Source organism: Narcine bancroftii, chromosome 3 (assembly GCF_036971445.1).
Source record: "Narcine bancroftii isolate sNarBan1 chromosome 3, sNarBan1.hap1, whole genome shotgun sequence".
NCBI lineage: Eukaryota > Metazoa > Chordata > Chondrichthyes > Torpediniformes > Narcinidae > Narcine > Narcine bancroftii.
The window spans coordinates 264,913,565-264,932,138 of NC_091471.1; the positions used below are offsets into that span (position 1 = coordinate 264,913,565).

The window sequence follows — 18,574 nt, forward strand, 5'->3', positions numbered from 1 at the left end:
GATATTCCTTATCTACTGAATAAACTTTACAAAAAAAACCACATCAATTTTTAGTTTTTTAAACAATCAAATACTTTCTTATGCTTTTTTTTTATATTTAAACAAAAAAATCCCCTTCACTCTTTAATCTAATAATACAAAAAAAGGAAAAAAATACGGGTAGGAGGTTAAAAATACCCCCTCCCGTCTAAACCGCGCAATGCGGTTACTCCCAAAAAAAATAGATGTGAGATAACTCACACGTAGCAGATGACTTTCAGGAAATAGTGCCTATCCAGTTCTCTCCCCCAACTCTCACTTCATCTTAAACTAACATCATCATTATTTAATATCCCATTTTAAAAAAAAACATTAGAAAAAAAAGGACAACTCTTCTTTTAATCAGCTCCAACTGCCAAGTCACCATTATAACCATTCCTTCTTGGAGCAAGGCTCTTTTCTTCCATCTCTTGTCTCCTTAGAGATCACGGCGGACTATGTCTCTGTTGAAACTGAGTTATTGGCAACTCTTGAGCAAATGCTATAGCTTCCTTTGGAGAATCAAAGAACTTTGGTTGGCAACCATCTTGAAAAACCTTCAAAACAGCTGGATATCTAAAGGTTGCCTTTTAACCTTTCTTCCACAACAACTCTTTAGCAGGATTGAATTCCCGTCGTTGGAACATAACTTCTTGACTCAAATCCGCATAGAAGAAAACTCGATTATTTTGAATCATCAAGGGTGATTTTCTCTGTTGTGCATTTCTAATAGCCACTCGTAAAATTATTTCTCTGTCATAATAATTCAAGCAACGAACCAAAACAGGTCTTTGTCTTTGACCTGAAATAGGTCTTCTACGCAAGGCTCTGTGAGCACGTTCCAGTATTATACCTTCCGGGAAATGTTCTTGACCCAGCACCTGCGGAATCCATTCAGTAAAAACTTTTCTTGGGTCTGGTCCCTCCATACCTTCCGGCAAACCAATAATCTTTATATTGTTCCATCTGGATTGGTTTTCCAAATAATCAATCTTTTTCACCAAATTTTTATTTTGAGTTTGTAAGTCTTCAACCATTTTGGTCACATCAAAAACTTGATCCCGTATTTCGTCTATATCTTCTTCACACGAATTAAATTTATCTCTCACTTCAAGCTTAAAAGCTCCAAACTCAGCCATCTGTTGAGAATGTATTTTCACCAAAGTACTAAACCTAGTACCAAGTTCAGTCATAATCTTGAATAATCCCTGCATTGTATAAGATAGTTTAGATTCAAGATTCACAAAAATCTTTTCAATTGGAAGAGATTTTGGCTCAACAGATTCCTGCTTCTTCTCCAAAGGATCTTTTATTCCTTCCTTTATTCTGGTTGCCTTCCTTGTAGTATGACTGCATGTGGAAACCCCAGCCACAGCCTCTCCAGCAATGACTGGAGGACGCTGGCCGGGGTTTTCCCCAGTCCATAATGTATTAAATTCTCACAGTACATCAAGTTGTATAGGTTCTTGTATCTCAAGAGATGTAGTGCCACCTCTACAGTTGACAAATGCCTTTGAGTAACTCTTTGTTCTAAAGGCTGTTTGACGCCGTCTTTAGGGGCCTCTACCGATGTAACATAGAGCTCTACATCCGAACACTGTACCCCTCTCCTGGGATCCATTTCACGCTGAGTCCCAGTGTCTTTCCTGTAGGTAGGCTCCAAAACTTGAACTTTTGGAAAATGTAGTTTTTTGATGATCTGTGTCGTTTTTTTTTGCTCTTTTCCACCAATTGTACCATCATAAATTAACAGCACTGAAATTATCTAAACTTTTAAAGAATTTTAACGGGCATTTCTAGACAAAACAATAAGATAGAGTCAGGAGAGGACTGGAAGGCACGTCTGATCCTTATGCCATCTTGCCACGCCCCCCAAATGTAAAAGATTTAAAATCTAATATACTCTAAACTCTAGATACTCTACAGATGTAACACTCTATATGAGCCGTGTTCAGAAAGAGAAAAGCCCTGGAAAGCCAATTTCTGCAATATGTTTGTCACATCTAAGGAAAATAGATTTAATGTAGAATACCTTGCATGCTTTTGCCTTGCATTGAGAATCAAAAGGAACCCCAGTTTAGATGTATAATTAACTAATTTGTTATTGCTTGTTATAAATAATTGAAATGATACAGTTACCTACAGAGTACCTACAGAGGATTTGCTGTACCTTGGGGGTTAATTATTCCTTAAAGAATGTTTCCTCAGCTGAACTTAGCTAAAACTGTCATACCACAGCAATAAGAGATTATTGCCAAAATACAAGATTAAGTTATTTTTTGTAAAATGTTTTTAGACCATGGATGTATCTTCATAAACTGTATCACTTTGCTCTATCGTGACCAGTTTAGTATTTTTCCATGTGAAACATTGTGACCTACCAAGTATGATACTGAATTAAGAATTTAAAGATTATGATCTGGAGTTATGAGTTTTAATCAACATGGGGCTGAGGAATATCAATTCAGTTGATTAAACCCAATTTACTTTCTGAACATGCCATTATATTCAGTGCAACAGCTTCATCCTATTTTGACATTTAGTCTATCAGCGAACTTCTCACTAAAGCAACTCTGACATCCCTTTTATGATTTATCTCTTTACACCACAGGTACTGAATTAGGGTCTTGTGTATTGTTCTTTCAGTACAATATCCCAACACTATTTTCCTCCCTCTAATTGCAGCACTACGAGAAGAAACTAGATTTTTGCAAAAGAATTATGCAATCCTTTTGTGTACTATGTTCTCATTTCAATTTATTGATGATAAACCCAGTATCTACCTCATTCTCATGATGGAGTTGAATTTCATAATCAGGAAAATGTCACGTATTTGTAGCACTTTAACTAGACTCAAGATAGGAATATATCTTCTCCCCCATCTCAATTCCCATTCATCAACGTAAACATTAGATGCAGAATTTTCCCACTTTATAATATTGCGTGCTGCTTATTTCTGAAGCAGCCATTCACCATTGGTTACATGTGAGTGGAGAGCAAAGCAAAAGTCAATGTTCCAGATTGGTGACTGGGAAGGTCACCAGCCGAAAAGATTAAATTTGCTTTTATCTCGATGCAAATTTTGTCTAAACTTATTTCAGTTTTCCAGCATCTGCTGTATTTTGCTTTCAGTATTTTTTTTAAGGAGTACAATATCAGGACAAATGTAATTCAATATTTACTGAGCAATATTCACGTGAAAAAATCAGGATTTAATTGTTTTAGTTATTTATCTTATACTTTAGTTGTAAATGTTAAACAAAACTTAGCAGCTGCTAATTTAAAATTAACTTTCTTGTATCCAAAGGGAATGTTTGAAGGAGCATTTATCTTCCCAACGATATCAGCATTATCATTATTAATAAGAAATAATCAAAAGGTATGTGTGTATTCTTTCAATACTATTGCTGTCTTGATTTGAGTATAATATGGACCCTTGAAGTGCAGTAACTTGTAATTGGCATTTGTGACAGGGATTCTTGCTCTGAAAAGCTAGAGCAGGGGTGTCAAACTCAAATTCGCGGAGGGCCAAAATTAAAAACTTGGACTAAGTCGAGGGCCGAACTAAATATTTATTGAAAATTTTCAACAACATCTGCATGTTTTCTCTTCTTTCAACATATGTAATGTTAAACTTTAGGATATAACTTTAGGAGGATAATGTTACAGGTCAGGAGTAGGTAGCTCAAGTTCACCCTTTGCTTGACCTGAGGGAAACATATTTGGTCCCTGTGGAGATGTAGTCAGCATTCACAGGCTGAGTCCATTTTGGCCTGCATCAGGACTCAGCATTTCCTGCTCACTCCTCAGGCTCTAGGCCTCTATTCACCCTCGACCCACCATCCCTCTACCTAACCAGTCCTTTACCCAACCTCTACTCACCCCTCACTCTACTCGCTCTGCCTCTACCCACCCCATCCTATACACACCCCTCTACTGCCTCTCCCCTCAACCTGTTCCTCCCTGTACCCGTCTCTCACCCTCTAATCACCCCTCCCCTACTCGCCCTGCCCCTCCCCTTTTACCTCTTCCCTATCCACCCCTCCTTCTACTCATCCCTCCCTCTAACTGCCCCTCGCACCACGATAACTTCCCCTATCCATTACTCCTCACCTACACCCTCTGCCCACCCCTGCTTACCCATCCACTCAGGCCCAGCGCGCTGCCGATCAGCCTTTGTGGAACAGTGGGGGCCATGCGCAGCCTGCCATGTCTGTCGCGCCGACAGGAAATCACAGGCACTCGCCAATCCGCCGCACCGCTCGACAGGTGGGAGAAGTGACTGGTTGTGCGGGGAGCCTTCCAACTGGCTTGCCGGCTGATGACATCGACAGACTTCTCGTGTTACAATTTTGTTTTCCCTGTTCTCAAAGTTTGCACGGTCAACCTGCAACACTCTTGCTCCCTCTGCGTCCCGTGGATCTGATGCCCGGGTGTTGTTAGGATTCCCTGCAGAAGGTTTGTGTAACTTTACCATTCTGGATTCCTTTTTGAGAATATTCTGGCCATCTTTTAAGGGGGGTGGTTTTAGGGGGGAGGAGATAGTTAGGGGGTGCGGAAGGATGTGCAATGAAGGGGGAGGATGGTGGGGGTGACATTACCAAAAAACAGCATCGGCTCTCGCTGCAGGGCGGGCACCTCTAATACATTTTTGAAATGATCTTGCGAGCCAAATATAACTCTACATCCAACTTCTCATTATTTGGTCTAGATTTCAACATCTGCACTTTTTGTATTTCTTTGGAACACTTATACTGCTAAGTTTCTGTTCTAAACTGTTTTATGGTACTGTTTATCATTTCAGACAACCAGGGGATTAGCTACTTTTAAAATGGTTTGAAAACTGACAGACAAGTACAATGACCTTATCTGTTTATTTTAATGCAATCTTTGGTTTTCCACCCAACAAAAACACAACTCTAGGCTTGTTAATGCCTTGTAATACTAATTGCCAAATAAATTATCCACTAGTTCATAGAGCTTCTAAGTTAACTTGCTGTTATTTTATTTCGTGTGAAGATAGCAAGAAGAGTATTCACGGAATCACTAGTTTAAGGTCACATGTATCAAAAATGAAGTGATGGAGGTTGTTTTGTGAGTAGACCAGTAGCCATCTCATACTTAGTTCGACAAGTAAGACACAGTACAAAAGTGCAGAGTTACAGAGAAAGAAAGGTGACAACGTGGAAAGAAGCCATTTGGCCAATCAACTCCATGTTAGATCAATTTAAATAGACCCACTACTTGGCCTCTGTCCATGTTATTATATTTCTTGTGTCACAAAACAGTTATCCACTTCAACTGTCACTGTGCTATATTTTATCCAGACTACTCTTGCCCCTTTTGTTCCATTTAGTTTAATCTTAATGATAATTGCATTATTTTTCTGAAGCCAAAACTCTTGGTACAGTATTGTATTACAGTACTGAAGGAAAAAATGAAAGAATGACTGCATAGAAAAGCATCAGAGTGATGCAGCTAAGTAGACTCAGAGCAATCCTGACCTCCAGTGCTGACTGGGTAGAGATTACACATTGATATCAGTTTACCTCAGTGCTCCAGATGCCTACAACATTTTAAAGACAGTTTGGTAGGTTATTTACCCACTCCAAACTGCTTCTAATGCATAGATGTGTGGTAGAAGCAGGACCAAGGGGTAGGAGCTGATAGGATATGGAGGAGGATATAAATGGCCACTTCATAGTTGATGTGGACATAGTGGGTCAAAGGGGAGCACAGTTGGCGTAACGGTTGGTACAATGCCTTTACGGTGTCAGCAATTGGAACTAGGGTTCTAATCCCACACTGACTGTAAGGAGTTTATACATCCTTCCCATGTCTGTATGGATTTTTTCCACGGGCTCAGTTTTCTCCCACCACTTGAAACGTACTGGGGATTGTAGGTTAATTTGGTGTAAATGGGCGGCACAGACACGAGGACTGAAATGGCCTGTTACCATGCTGTATGCCTTTAAAAAAAAGGGCTTGTTTCTATGGTGTTTGACTCTGTAACGTCTCTCTAAATGATTGATGAAGGCATGTACTAATTGGGTATGATGGCCAATCTGAGGTAACATTATTAACGTCTGCCCTTGTTGCCTGTGTGATATTTATTAAGATTTTTGAAGAGATTGATCAGCATGAAATTATTTAGCTGCAAATCCATTTTACAAAACCTCTACTCCATGGGAATCTTGGAAATGTAAAAGAGGCTCCAAGCTAAGTTGTTCCTGATTTCATCTTATTAATTCTGGGATCTCATTATTGTGCATCTCGATCCAAGTGCAGTTCTCCTCTTAAAGAATTAATTTTTTGAGTAAATAAGACTATGTATTTTTTTTCTACTTAACTGTCTTTCTCCCGAACATAATAGTTGTAGCCATTGCTTCAAATTCTTTTGAAAGCAAGCTTGTGTTAGTGTAGATCTTTCCAACTATGTTCCCCTGTGATTTACGTACAATCTGAATATAATTGCTTAGAGACCAATGTTCTTAAAATACATTTTGACTTTTCTTTAGTTTGAAATTTCTATGCAGAAAAATGAAAGATTAATAATTGTTATTAGTTTCATTTTAGATACATGGCAGTATACAGTAACCTCACTTCAAGTCCCTTCAGTTTCAGTTTTGGTGACATTGAACCATCTTTTATACAAACAGTGGGAATGAAGGGACAGATTGTCATCTGGAGTAAACATTCACTGTATTTCACTCCTAACCATGGTAAGCCAATGACTGGCATGAGAGTGTTACTTTTCTTTCATATAAAATGATTAATTGAAATTAATCACGTTAAGAAATTAAATGGTTAAATGCCACTTGAAAGGTGTAGTAATTAAATTGTTTATATGCAGTTGGTCACTGGAAATTGAAGTGTGTGGACAAATAAAGTTAAAATTTACAGATCAATGTCCTTTGATCAGAACTTGAAAAAAAGTTGCCTGGACCACTTCTTTTCATGTTATGTGTTAATGATTTGTGTAGCAGAATTAAAGATTTTATGGCCTAATTTGCGGGCAATACAAAGATAGGAAAAGGGGCAGGTAATATTGAGAAAGCACTCAGTCTGCAGAAGGACTTAGACAGTTTAGATTGTGCGAGGAAATGGGAGATGGAATACAGTGTGGAGAAATGTTTGATGAAATGAATAAAGGAGTAGACTATTTTCTAAGTGGGGAACGAGTTTAGAAATCAGAGTTGTAGGGTGATCTGGGAGTCCTCATGCAACATTCCCTAACTTGCATGTATAGTCGGTTGTAAGGAAGGCAAATGCAATGCTGGCATTCATTTCAAGTGGGATAAATATAGATGTTGAGGCACTGATCAGACTGCATTTGGAGTATTGTGAGCTTTTTGGGCTCCTTGTTCAAAGAAGAATATGTTGGGGTTAGAAGAGGTTCACTTGAATAATCCCTGGAATGGAAAAGTTAGCATATGTGCAGCATTTGATGGGACTGTAGTTGCTTGAGTTTAGAAGAATGAGGGGGGGGGGGTGGGGAAGAATCTTATTTAAACCGTTCAAATATTGAAAGGCCTGGATATGGAAATTTGAGTGGATGTTTCCTATGGTGGGGAAGTCTGGGACCAGAGGGAAAAGCCTCAAAATACAAAAATGGCCCTTTAGAACAGAGGTGAGGAGAAAGTTCTTTACCCACAGGGTAGTAAATTTGTGGAGCTTGTTGTCATGGATGGGGCTATCCAAGTTATTAGGTATATTTAAGATGGAATTCGAAAGGTTCTTAATTAGGAAGGAATCAAGGATTAGGGGCAAGAGAATGGGGTTGGTAAGTCTAGTATATCAGACATAAAAGAATGGCGTGGAGGACTCAATGGGCTGAATGACTGAATTCTGCTTCCCTTCAATATGGAGGATGAAAGGGAGATGTCATATGTAATGCAGTTACATAGGAAATTGGGGAATCAAAGCATAATTGAGGAAGCTGACTTTAATGAATGCAGAAATAGACAAATGGGGGAAAATGTACCTGGTGATGGCCTCATGTTGATTTGTCAGAAATTCCAGCATGATCACGAATGCTGGAATGGAGTGTGAAGGCGAGGGGAATTTTATCCTAGTTAAGGTAGTGAGGAGGAATAGTGAGAGGAAAACTCTAGGAAGTGGAACAGAATTATAATCTTTAAAATTAAATTTTTACTCTGCAGTAACTTGTTCTGAGTTGTTTGATTCCTGCGGTGCAATGCAGAATCCTGTTGAATCTTCTGCCTCTTTTTCTTTTTCTTGACGTGGAAAATCATCTTCAGTTAATAGCATTAGACCTACTCTATAGTAGTGGCTGAGCATTCTTCTTCTCTTCTAAAATTGGAACTGACCTGCAGGTGTTGAGAATACTAATAACTGTTCACGATATACATTAATGATCTGGAAGAGGGGACAGAGTGTCATGCATCTAAGTTTGCCGATGACACTAAATTGAGTGTAAAAGCAAAGTGCAGAGGATAGGGAGAGCCTGAAGAGAGATACAAGCCCTTTTTACACAGAGATCCCGCAATACTGCTGTAAAGAAGATGTGTCATGAAGCCAGCTTTGCTTTATCACACTGAACCAAACAGCACCGGCACAATGCAATTTGGGGCTGTGACTACCTCTGCTGGCCGGCTTAAAGGAAGGACTACAATGACCCCCTTCCCACCCCCCAATTCCATGTTCGTACTTTTACACAGAATGGCATGGCGCAATATTCCTGCCTTTAAGAGGCTATGTAAAAGGTGCTATAGACAGGTTAGGTGAGTGGACAAGGGTCTGGCAGATAGAGTACATTGTTGGTAAATGTGAGGTTATCCACTTTGGAAGGAAAAGTGGGAGATCAGATTATTATTTAAACAACGAATGCAACATGCTGCCGTGCAGAAGGACTTGGGAATGCTTGTGCATGAATCACAAAAGGTTGGTTTGCAGGTGCAGTAGACTTTCCATAAGGCAAATGGTATGTTGTCCTTCATTACTAGAGGGATTGAATTTAGGAGCAAGGAGATTATGCTGCAACTGTACAAGGCACTGGTGAGGCCACATGTGTAGTTGTGGTCTCCTTACCTGAGGAAGGATGAACTGGCTATGAAGGTGATGCTGAGGAGGTTACTATATAACTATATATAACTATATAACAATTACAGCACAGAAACAGGCCAACTTGGCCCTTCTAGTCCATGCCGAACATTTTCACCCACCTAACCCCACTGACCAACAATCAACCCATAACCCTCCATTCCTTTCCCATCCATATACATATCCAACTTCTTCTTAAATGCTAATATCAAGCCTGCCTCCACCACTTTGTCTGGAAGTTTGTTCCACACACCCACCACACTCTGAGTAAAGAAGTCTCCCCTCATGTTTCCTCTAAACTTTTGCCCCCTAACTCTCAGCTCATCTCATCCTTAAAAGAAAAAGCCTCTTCACATCAACTCTATCTATACCCCAAAGAATCAAATCCCCTCTCAACATTCTGCACTCCAAAGAATAAAGACCTAACTTATTTAACCTTTCCCTATAACTTAGATCCTGTAACCCCAGCCACATTCTAATAACTCTTTTCTGCACTCTCCAAATTGTTGATACCTTTCCTATACTTTGGTGATATTAAATGAAATTAATCTGAGACATTTCCCAGAAGGTAAGGGATGAAAAGCTCTTTCCAGAGATGAGGGGGTTAGCCTACTGTATAGGACAGAATGAATTGTCTGGGATTACTTGCTGGAATTAAGAACTAGAGGGGATCTTGTATAAAAATTATGAAAAGCCTAGATAAGTTAGAGGTAGGTGTGTTGTTTCCATTGTTGGGGGAGACCAGAACTAGGGGACATAGTCTCAAAATTCAGGGTAGTAGATTTAGGACGGAGATGAGGAGGAACTGCTGTTTCCAGAGGGTGGTGAATCTAAGGAATTCGCTGCTCTTTTGAAGCAGTGGAGGCGACCTCGCTAAATATATTTAAGACAAGGTTGGATAGCTTTTTACATAGTAGGGGAATTAAGGGATATGGGGAAAGGCAGGTAGGTGGAGATGGGCCTATCATCAGATCAGCCGTGATCTCATTGAATGGTGGTGCAGGCTTGATGGCCGACTCCTGCTCCTATGTTCTTATTGGAGTGCACTCTTGTCATTCAGTTCCTGCTGCAAAATAGGATTGTCAAAGCTGGATGGAACGGAGTGTATACCCCTTATCCAATCATCTAAGAGGTTCGATGGAAAGTATTTAAAATGGACTCCCATTCTTTTTGATATGCCTTTTATGATGTTAAATTAAAGGATGTATGCTATTGCAAAGGATAGTTCAATTTCCATGGGCTGGGAAAGATAAATAACAGCAAAGGCAAGCTAAAGAAACTTTAAAAATGGAATACATGCCAAAAACTCAAGAGGGTGACACAGTTAGCATAGTGGTTAGTGCAACGCCGTACAGTGCCAGCGATTGGGACCAGGTTCGAATCCTGTGCTATATGTACATTCTACTCATGACTGTATGGGTTTCCTCCTGGTGTTCCGGTTTCCTCCCACTATTTAAAACGTACTGGGGGTTATGGTGTAATTGGGTAGAATGGACTCGTGGGTCTAAATGACCTGTTACTATGCTGTATGTCTAAATTTAAATTTAGATACAATAGGACAGAAGATGTACAAGCTGTTTGCACCTTCTGAAGTGGGAATGAGTTTCTGGGGTATCAACTTTATTTTGATAATATATAGAAGACCTAAATCATTAGTATCAACTTAAAGTACACTCAAAATTATCCAGCTTGAAATGATCAATATTTGAATTAAGATCGTAAAACATTCTGTCTTGCAGGGCAGAATGTGTATCCAATTCGCTATAATCCCATGCCTGGTCAACCAGAGACTTTTGAAAAAGAGAATCGTGTTATTCTCCAAGTTATCACCAGTAAGTATGGCAACATTGACAAAATGATTTAACATGTGTTGCGATGTAATTTTTGACTGATAAAGATAAAAGTATGTAGCTGTTATAAGAGGTTTAAAGAAACAGCCCAGTGAAATCCAGTGATGTTTCCATTTCAGCATGACATATATTCTTATAGCTGCCAGAACTTAATTTGCAGTGTGATCTTGGCAGCCAGCTCATAATATGCAATCACCATCAGATATCTCCATTCTGACCTGAGAATGGGTGAGTCAAGAATGCTGCCCTGAGCCTTGCCTGCAGTAATACCTTTGGAGTAGGATAATTGACCCTCAACAGCCATAACCATCCTCTGAGTAAAGTATAACTCCAGCTATTAAACTGGTGTTCTCTTTGGGTTCTTTTCCAGTTTTACCAGGGCTCCATGATGTCAATGGCAATCACTCTTATCTCTGGAATTTAGCTCTCTGGCCCAATCATGTATGAAGAGTGTGAAGAGCTCTGAAGGCAGATTTAGATAAGACTGTGGATTTGGGCGAAGTGCTTTAAATTGTTTATCCTCAGTGAGTAGAGATCACTAAGTACTGTTATAAACATCATTTTTGTTAATTATAATGATTTCTCTTTCTTCTCCATTTATTTTCTGTATGAATATACACAACGCAGGTACATTTAATTGTTGAAAGTGTATACTACAATAATAATGGATGGGTCTGTTCATCCACAGTCTTATCTAAATCTAACCAAACATTAATCTTGAAATGCAGATTGGGAAGGCAGAACAGCATCCACGATGATAAGCATCAAGCCAATTTGAAGATCCAAAGAGTCATGGCACCAGTGTAATAGGTTCGCATAGGGTGTATAACACACGGAATTGTTTTCCAGTTTTTATTCACTCTCTGTGGAAGGCAAAATAATACAACCATTGTCTTTGGGGGTTTTCATCCTTTTCTGCCCCTTTTCTCCCTTAGCAAGGTCACAAGCAATGTAAGAAACAGAAAGGGAAGGGCTTTGGAGGTGCACAAGAGGTGAGCATCGGCAAACCCATTCCCATGGGAGACATTATTCAAATGACATTAAATACAAATCATTCATTGAGATAAAATTCACAAATACAGAATTGAGAATAAAAATGATTAAAACCATTTTTTAAAGCTCTTTACACCTTTTGGGTTTCTTTTGGTTGCTCTGGGTTCTTTGCAGACCCTAATGATATTCTGGTTGATAAGGTGATGTGATTTTTATAAATTAGTGATTCCCAAAGTGGTCGCTGCCGCCCACCCCCCACCATGGTTGGTGGAAAGATCCAAGGGGACGGTGAGGTAAAAAGGGATGTTATGAACCTTCAGTCTGTTTAATGAAGAAGCCAGTGCAGTTATTTTCTGGCCAGACTCGGGGTGGCATTAGTGAGCAAAATAAATGGTGACAAGGCATTCTGTGAGAGTTGGTCTTGGTGTTGTATTGGCATCACTACCCCCCCCCCTGCTCAGTGCTACCACTACCCACCCTCCAACCCCACAGTGCCACCATGAACTCTCCCACCCCTTTCAGTGCCACCACTAACCCCCCTCAGTGCCACCATTAACCCCCTCTCAGTGCCACCATTAACCCCCCCTCTCAGTGCCACCACCATGCCACTCCACTAACCCCCTCCTCAGCTCCACCACTAACACCCTCACCCTGCTCATTGCTGCCACTAAACCCCCCAACCCCACTCAGTACCACCACAAACTCTCCCACCCTGCTCAGCGCTGCCACTACCCACCTTGATGCCGCCACTAACCTCCCCCCAGCGCTGTTGTACGGGTGGAGGATGCTCGGGATGTGGTCTAAAGGCCAAGAGGGTGGCAGCCCAAAAATGTTTGGGAACCACTGTTATAAATTATCCCTCCTTCAACTGAATGTTAGTAACATAGTGGGGGTTTAAATATTAGCACCAGGCAAGTAAGTCAGTGAGTGAATAGAATTTATAGCTTTGCTTTGAGAACCAATAGGGCCTTATTTCTATCTTGTGGGTAGTCTTGATTTGAAATGAAAATGCATCCAAATTAAATTAATATCATTGATTTGCATGAAGAAATCTCATGAGACTGATAGTTTTAGCTTTTCTGTTCTTGTCAGACCGGGGGATAAAGAAGCAATTTATTTTCTGTCTTCTGTTTTAGGTAACAATGAAGAGATTTCTGTGTTCACAAGTGATGGAGGTCTTTTTTTTGGAAAACTCAATATGGATGCAAAACTATTGAAGGAAAGTGGAATAGATTAATAAAGTCAATAGCTTCTTGTTGCCATAATTTAAGCTTGGTGGAGTGTGATTTTGGGTATCAGTGATTGTACCTAGCTACCACTGTAAGTACTCACTGTGATTATCTTGTGAAGTTTTAAGCACACACAGTGTAGATTTGCATATTCTGCACAAATAGTTTATTTCTCACATTGCAAAATATACAAGGGGCTCAAATGCCAAAATTCCACATATAAATATTAAGCAAATACAGGTCATTAGAGGTTTTCTTCATTCATATTCTAAACGTAGTTGTGTTGGTCCTTCACAAATGAAATTCTGAGCAGAATACAATATGTAATTGCTGATAATTGCTTATTTAGTATGGATGATGAAGAATGAATTTTTATCCCAGGACTTCTTAAGAATGGTTTATAAAAATGTTTTATTTTTAAACTCACTTTTCTCTCTTATCCTCCCTGCCCATCCCCAATCATTTCTTTCCTTATCTGTTTTTGCAGCTCGCCTGGCTTCTTTTATCCAGTATTCCATGACTTCTCCTCTTCAGATATTGGTTTCCCATTGGTCCAACCCACTTTTTTCCTGTAGTTTTCAATTTTCCCCATATACAGTCAAACCCCTGGTATCCAGCACTTCTGGGGATTGGTAGATGCCGGATAAGTGTGCTTTCCTGTTGCTTGAGACTGCAACAATCAAAGCACGACCAAGGCTGGCCTATCTTCGCCAAAGGTTTATGTGTTACTTCAGAGAACATTTACTTTTACAAATTTAAACTTGTGTATTTTTATCTTTTATTTTATTTTTAAATTTATTTTCCTTGATTTTTTTTTGCCAGTTGCTTGAGACTGCTGGATGTTTGAATTCTGGTATCAGGATCTTTACGGTCCATTCAATTTCCATGCATTTACCTCATACTTCAAAAACAACCTCTTGTTTTGTTTACTACAGTAACCCCTGGTATCCAGCACCTATGGAGATTGGTAGATGTCAGATAAACAAATTTTATGGTTGCTTGAGATTTACTCTTACAATGCCTAACTTAAACATCTGAATTAAGAATAAACAGTTTAAAAGACAAAAACACCATACTATACATACACTGACCAAACTTCACTTGCATCAATATATTAACCTTAAATCAAATGTACTTTATTTTCAGTCACATTCTTTGAAAGCATTTAACCGTTGCTACATGTATAGGTTCCTCCTCCTCCTCCACAAAGCTGCCCAAAAGATGAACAATAACATCATAATTAACCCCCCCCTCCAAGTATACAGATAAAACCTTATTAATCTGCTTAATAATATACTAATAACGATAAAGACTCTTACTAAACAGGGATAAGGAAACACTTTAGGAGAGTCACCCCAATGGTGAGCAGCATCAACCAGGTCTTCATTCTGGGTGAAGCCATTTTTATTCATACAGATGCTGTGAGCAAAGCACGACCAAGGCGCTCGCTCCGCTTACTGAATATTTGCTTGCATCTCCACCAAAGGTTTATGTGTTACTTCAGAGAACATTAACTTTTACAATTTTAAACTTTTATTTAAATTTTTATTTATTAGTATTTATTTTAACTTTTAAAATCTATTTATTTTCCTTGATATTTTGCCAGTTCCTTCAATTCCAGATGACAAGGGTTTTACTGTATTTAGCAACATATGACACTGAGTAATTTTATGATGCTGTGTGTGGAGGTGTGCTCTCCAACTCCAGTTTAACTCCGAGGATTATTGAGCATGTAGTCCCATATGAATCACATCTCCATCTGATCCATGACCACCACTCATTCCGCTAAAAGCATTGGCATCTAATCTGTTATGTATTTTTTTATTCCACCTTTGATATTATTAAAATTTATTTTTGGTTATTGAAGATTTCAGTGAGTTTTTAAAAAAAATGAAAATGTGGAAATAAATGGATCTGCTTTCACATTTTTGGATAGAATAATTAATACTTTTTTTTTATTTTTGCAGGTTAAAAGTTTAAAATCAGCTTTTAAGGGGCTGCTGTTATTTGACAAATTTGATGATCTGGTCATAGTTGAACCTATACCTGGTCAGTTCAATAATATTTTTGACTTTTCTCACTGTGTGATTTCAGTTGAGCAGGAAATTTTCGCTTTCAGCAAATTTCTGGAACCATGTATGGTTAGTATTCAAACTCTTGCTAAACATTGACATTTTTAACATGTATCAGAAAGAATCAATTCATTTTTGGATTTGTGTATGAAGTACAAAGAATGCATCATGACTGGAGTATGATTCAAAGCTTGTGTGAGTGAGTTTAGAGAGAGCTTTCTTTTGCCTCTAAAATATAAAACAGGATGGTGTGATTTTGAGGCAGAAAATTATCACAATTTTAACATGCTTAAACACTACAAGGTAAACGTGAAATGCAATTATCCAAAATTTAGTTACAAATTATACAGCATTGTGACAATGTTGTGATGTGAGAGTATGTGCACAGCAAGGTTATCCTGATGAATCACATCTGCAAGAGATGTCTGTGTCATATCTCTCTGCCTCGAAGTCAGTAGTTTGGAATGAAATATAGAGAGCATTGTGACTCATTAGTGAAGGAAATATCATTGAAACATACATTTTTACAGGACATGATAAGGTGTATGTGGAATTAATATTTCCCTGGCTGAGAGCCTAGAACCAGGATTAAAGTGACCAGTCTGGGTAGAGATAAGAAATTTATTCATCTCTGGAATTCTTCAGAAGGCTGGGAGCTTCAGTTGGACTGTATTTTCAAGACAAAGTCTGATAATTATTTAGATATTGGGGGAATCAAGAGATATAGTCACAAGCAGTCCGATACCTAGGTATCAGGTTAGACAATAACTTAAGCCACTTGTAGAAACTAAATTAATAAAGAAATTGCAGGAAGACTTAGAGCATTGGAAAAACTACCACTAATGTTGATAGGGAGGGTGAACTGCATTAAAATGAATGTGTTCCCAAGGATACAATACTTATTTCAAACATTACCAATTCCCTTAACAGAGAAATTCTTTGATGAACTAAAGAGAATAATAAGGAAATTTTTGTGGAAAGGGAGGAAACCGAGGATAGTGCTAGATAAATTAACAGAATGGTACAAACAAGGGGGCTTACAGCTACCAAACTTTAAAAATTATTATAGAGCAGCACAATTAAGATACCTAACAGATTTTTATCAAACAAGGGAAAAACCAGATTGGACCAGATTAGAGCTAGATAAAATAGGGGAGAAGATACCTGAACATATACTATATAAGTGGCATGAAAAGCTGGTGCAACATAGGAATTCACCAGTACTGCACCGTCTGCTCAACATTTTGAAGAAGATTCACTTAGAAAGGAATAAAACAAATTATCAACTACCAAAATTAAAATTGACGCAAAATCAACTAATCCCTTTCACAATAGATAACCTTTCCTTTAGAGAATGGGAGAGAAAAGGGATCAAAAGAATAGAAAATTGTTTTTCGGGAAATAAATTATTATTTTTTGAACAAATGAAGGACAAATATGGTATAACTCACGGTACAATGTTTGCATACCACCAACTGAAAATCTGCTTGAAGGACAAATTGGGAAGCAGACTGAGGTTACCAGAAGGAAACAATTTTGAATATGTGATTACAGACACAATGATAATTAAAAGATTTATAACAAACATGTACATCAAACTGCAAGAGAAGGAGAACGAGGAAACAAGCTGTAAACCTAAACAAAAATGGGAACAAGATCTAAACAAAGATAAAGAATGAAACATGGGAAAAGCTATGTTCTGGAACCTTGAGAAATACAATAAACACAAGGTTACGCATGATACAATATAATTGATTACACAGGCTAAACACCACGCCCCAAAAGATAAATAAATGGGACCCACAGTATCAGACAGATGTTTTCGCTGTAAGAAGAAAACGGGAACAACAGTACATGCAATTTGGACATGTGAGAAAGTGGAAAAGTTTTGGGAAGATCTAAACCAGGTATTAAATAAAATCACAAAAAGCAACATACCAAAAAAATTCAGAGATCTTTCTTCTAAGTAATATAAGAAGTAAAGAACTTGGACTCAATTTGGATGGAGCACAAAAAAGATTTATTATGATAGCCTCAGCTGTAGCAAAAAAATGTATTATGTCAACCTGGAAATCAGAAGATAACCTGAGAATACAGGAATGGTACATAGAAATGAATAAATGTATTCCAGGTACATTTTAATTTGTCGCTCAATTAATTCTCTAAAATCATGTCTTTTAAGTAGCATGGAGTTTTATCTCCATCTATACGTTCTCGGTGGGATGTCCTCTAGTGATGTTGAGCATCTTGAATGTTGTTGGAGTAGCACTCTCTGAGACAAGTGAAGAGTATTCCATCTCACTTCTAACTTGTGCCTTGTAAGTGGTGGAATGGGTTTGGAATAACTGAAGGTAAATCATTCATTTCAGGATACCAAACTTTTGATACTTCATTGAAGCCACAATAATTTTGTGATCAACGATGACTCCCAGGAAGTTGATCAGGCAAGATTGAATGTTAAGGGTGGGTGAGACTCTTCCTGGTTGAAGATGGTAATTGCCTGTCATTTTTGTGGCCCAAATGTTACTTGCCACTTGGCAATCCATGCCTGAATGTCCTCTTAGTCCTGCTGCATGCAGGCATGAACTTTTTGGTTTGGTGATGAGTTGCAAATGGAATTGAGCATTATGCAATTAACCGAGCAACCCACTTCTGATCTTATGTCGGAAGATAAGTCTACAATGAAGCAAATACAATTCGTTTAGCTAGGACACTGCCCCGAAGAACACCTTTGATAATATTGGGGTGCACAGTTCAAAGATTCCTGATGACAATAACCATCTGCTTTTGAGCAAGGTCTCACTTTAGTCCTTAATCTTAATGCCCTTGACCAGTTTTACCAAGAGCAATCACTCCAACGAAATTCCCAGAATTTAGTTTATCGGTCCATCACAGGGATATTAAATAAGGTTCTGATGAGGTTTGCAGCCATGTATTCCAAGCAAAATCTAAACAAATGAGTAGTGTCACTGGTAGTACTGTCAATGCCACCTTCCATTTCCTTGCTTTTGATTGAGGGTAATGATAATTCTGCATCTAGTATTGGATGGTGATTAGCTAGATTAGATTTGTCCTATTTTTGTGAATGGAACATTCCAGGACAATTTTCCATTTTGTCAGTCCGATACCAATGTTGTATTTGCCCTGAAACAGCTTGGCTGAGGCACAGCTGGCTCTGGACTGCAGCTCTTCGTTACTACACCTGGGATGTTGGTAGCTCCCATAGCCTTTTTTGTATCCATTACTATTAGCAGTTTCTTGATATCACGTGGAGTGAATTGAATTGACGATACACTGACTTCTTTCATGGAGTGGTTTGCTGGAAGAAGCCAAGAGGATAATGTTTTCT

At 38.6% G+C, this 18,574-nt stretch overlaps 1 protein-coding gene across 1 annotated transcript in view; it reads left to right on the plus strand.

Annotated features, from left to right (window-relative positions):
* LOC138758691 (cation channel sperm-associated auxiliary subunit delta-like) overlaps positions 1–18,574 on the plus strand; it is a 72,728-nt gene that overhangs the window by 30,380 nt on the left and 23,774 nt on the right. The window contains exons 8-12 of the mRNA XM_069927998.1: positions 3,326–3,397; positions 6,584–6,740; positions 10,821–10,913; positions 13,061–13,141; positions 15,119–15,294. Of these exons, the coding sequence (XP_069784099.1) occupies positions 3,326–3,397; positions 6,584–6,740; positions 10,821–10,913; positions 13,061–13,141; positions 15,119–15,294 (579 nt within the window). The remainder of the gene's footprint in view (positions 1–3,325; positions 3,398–6,583; positions 6,741–10,820; positions 10,914–13,060; positions 13,142–15,118; positions 15,295–18,574) is intronic.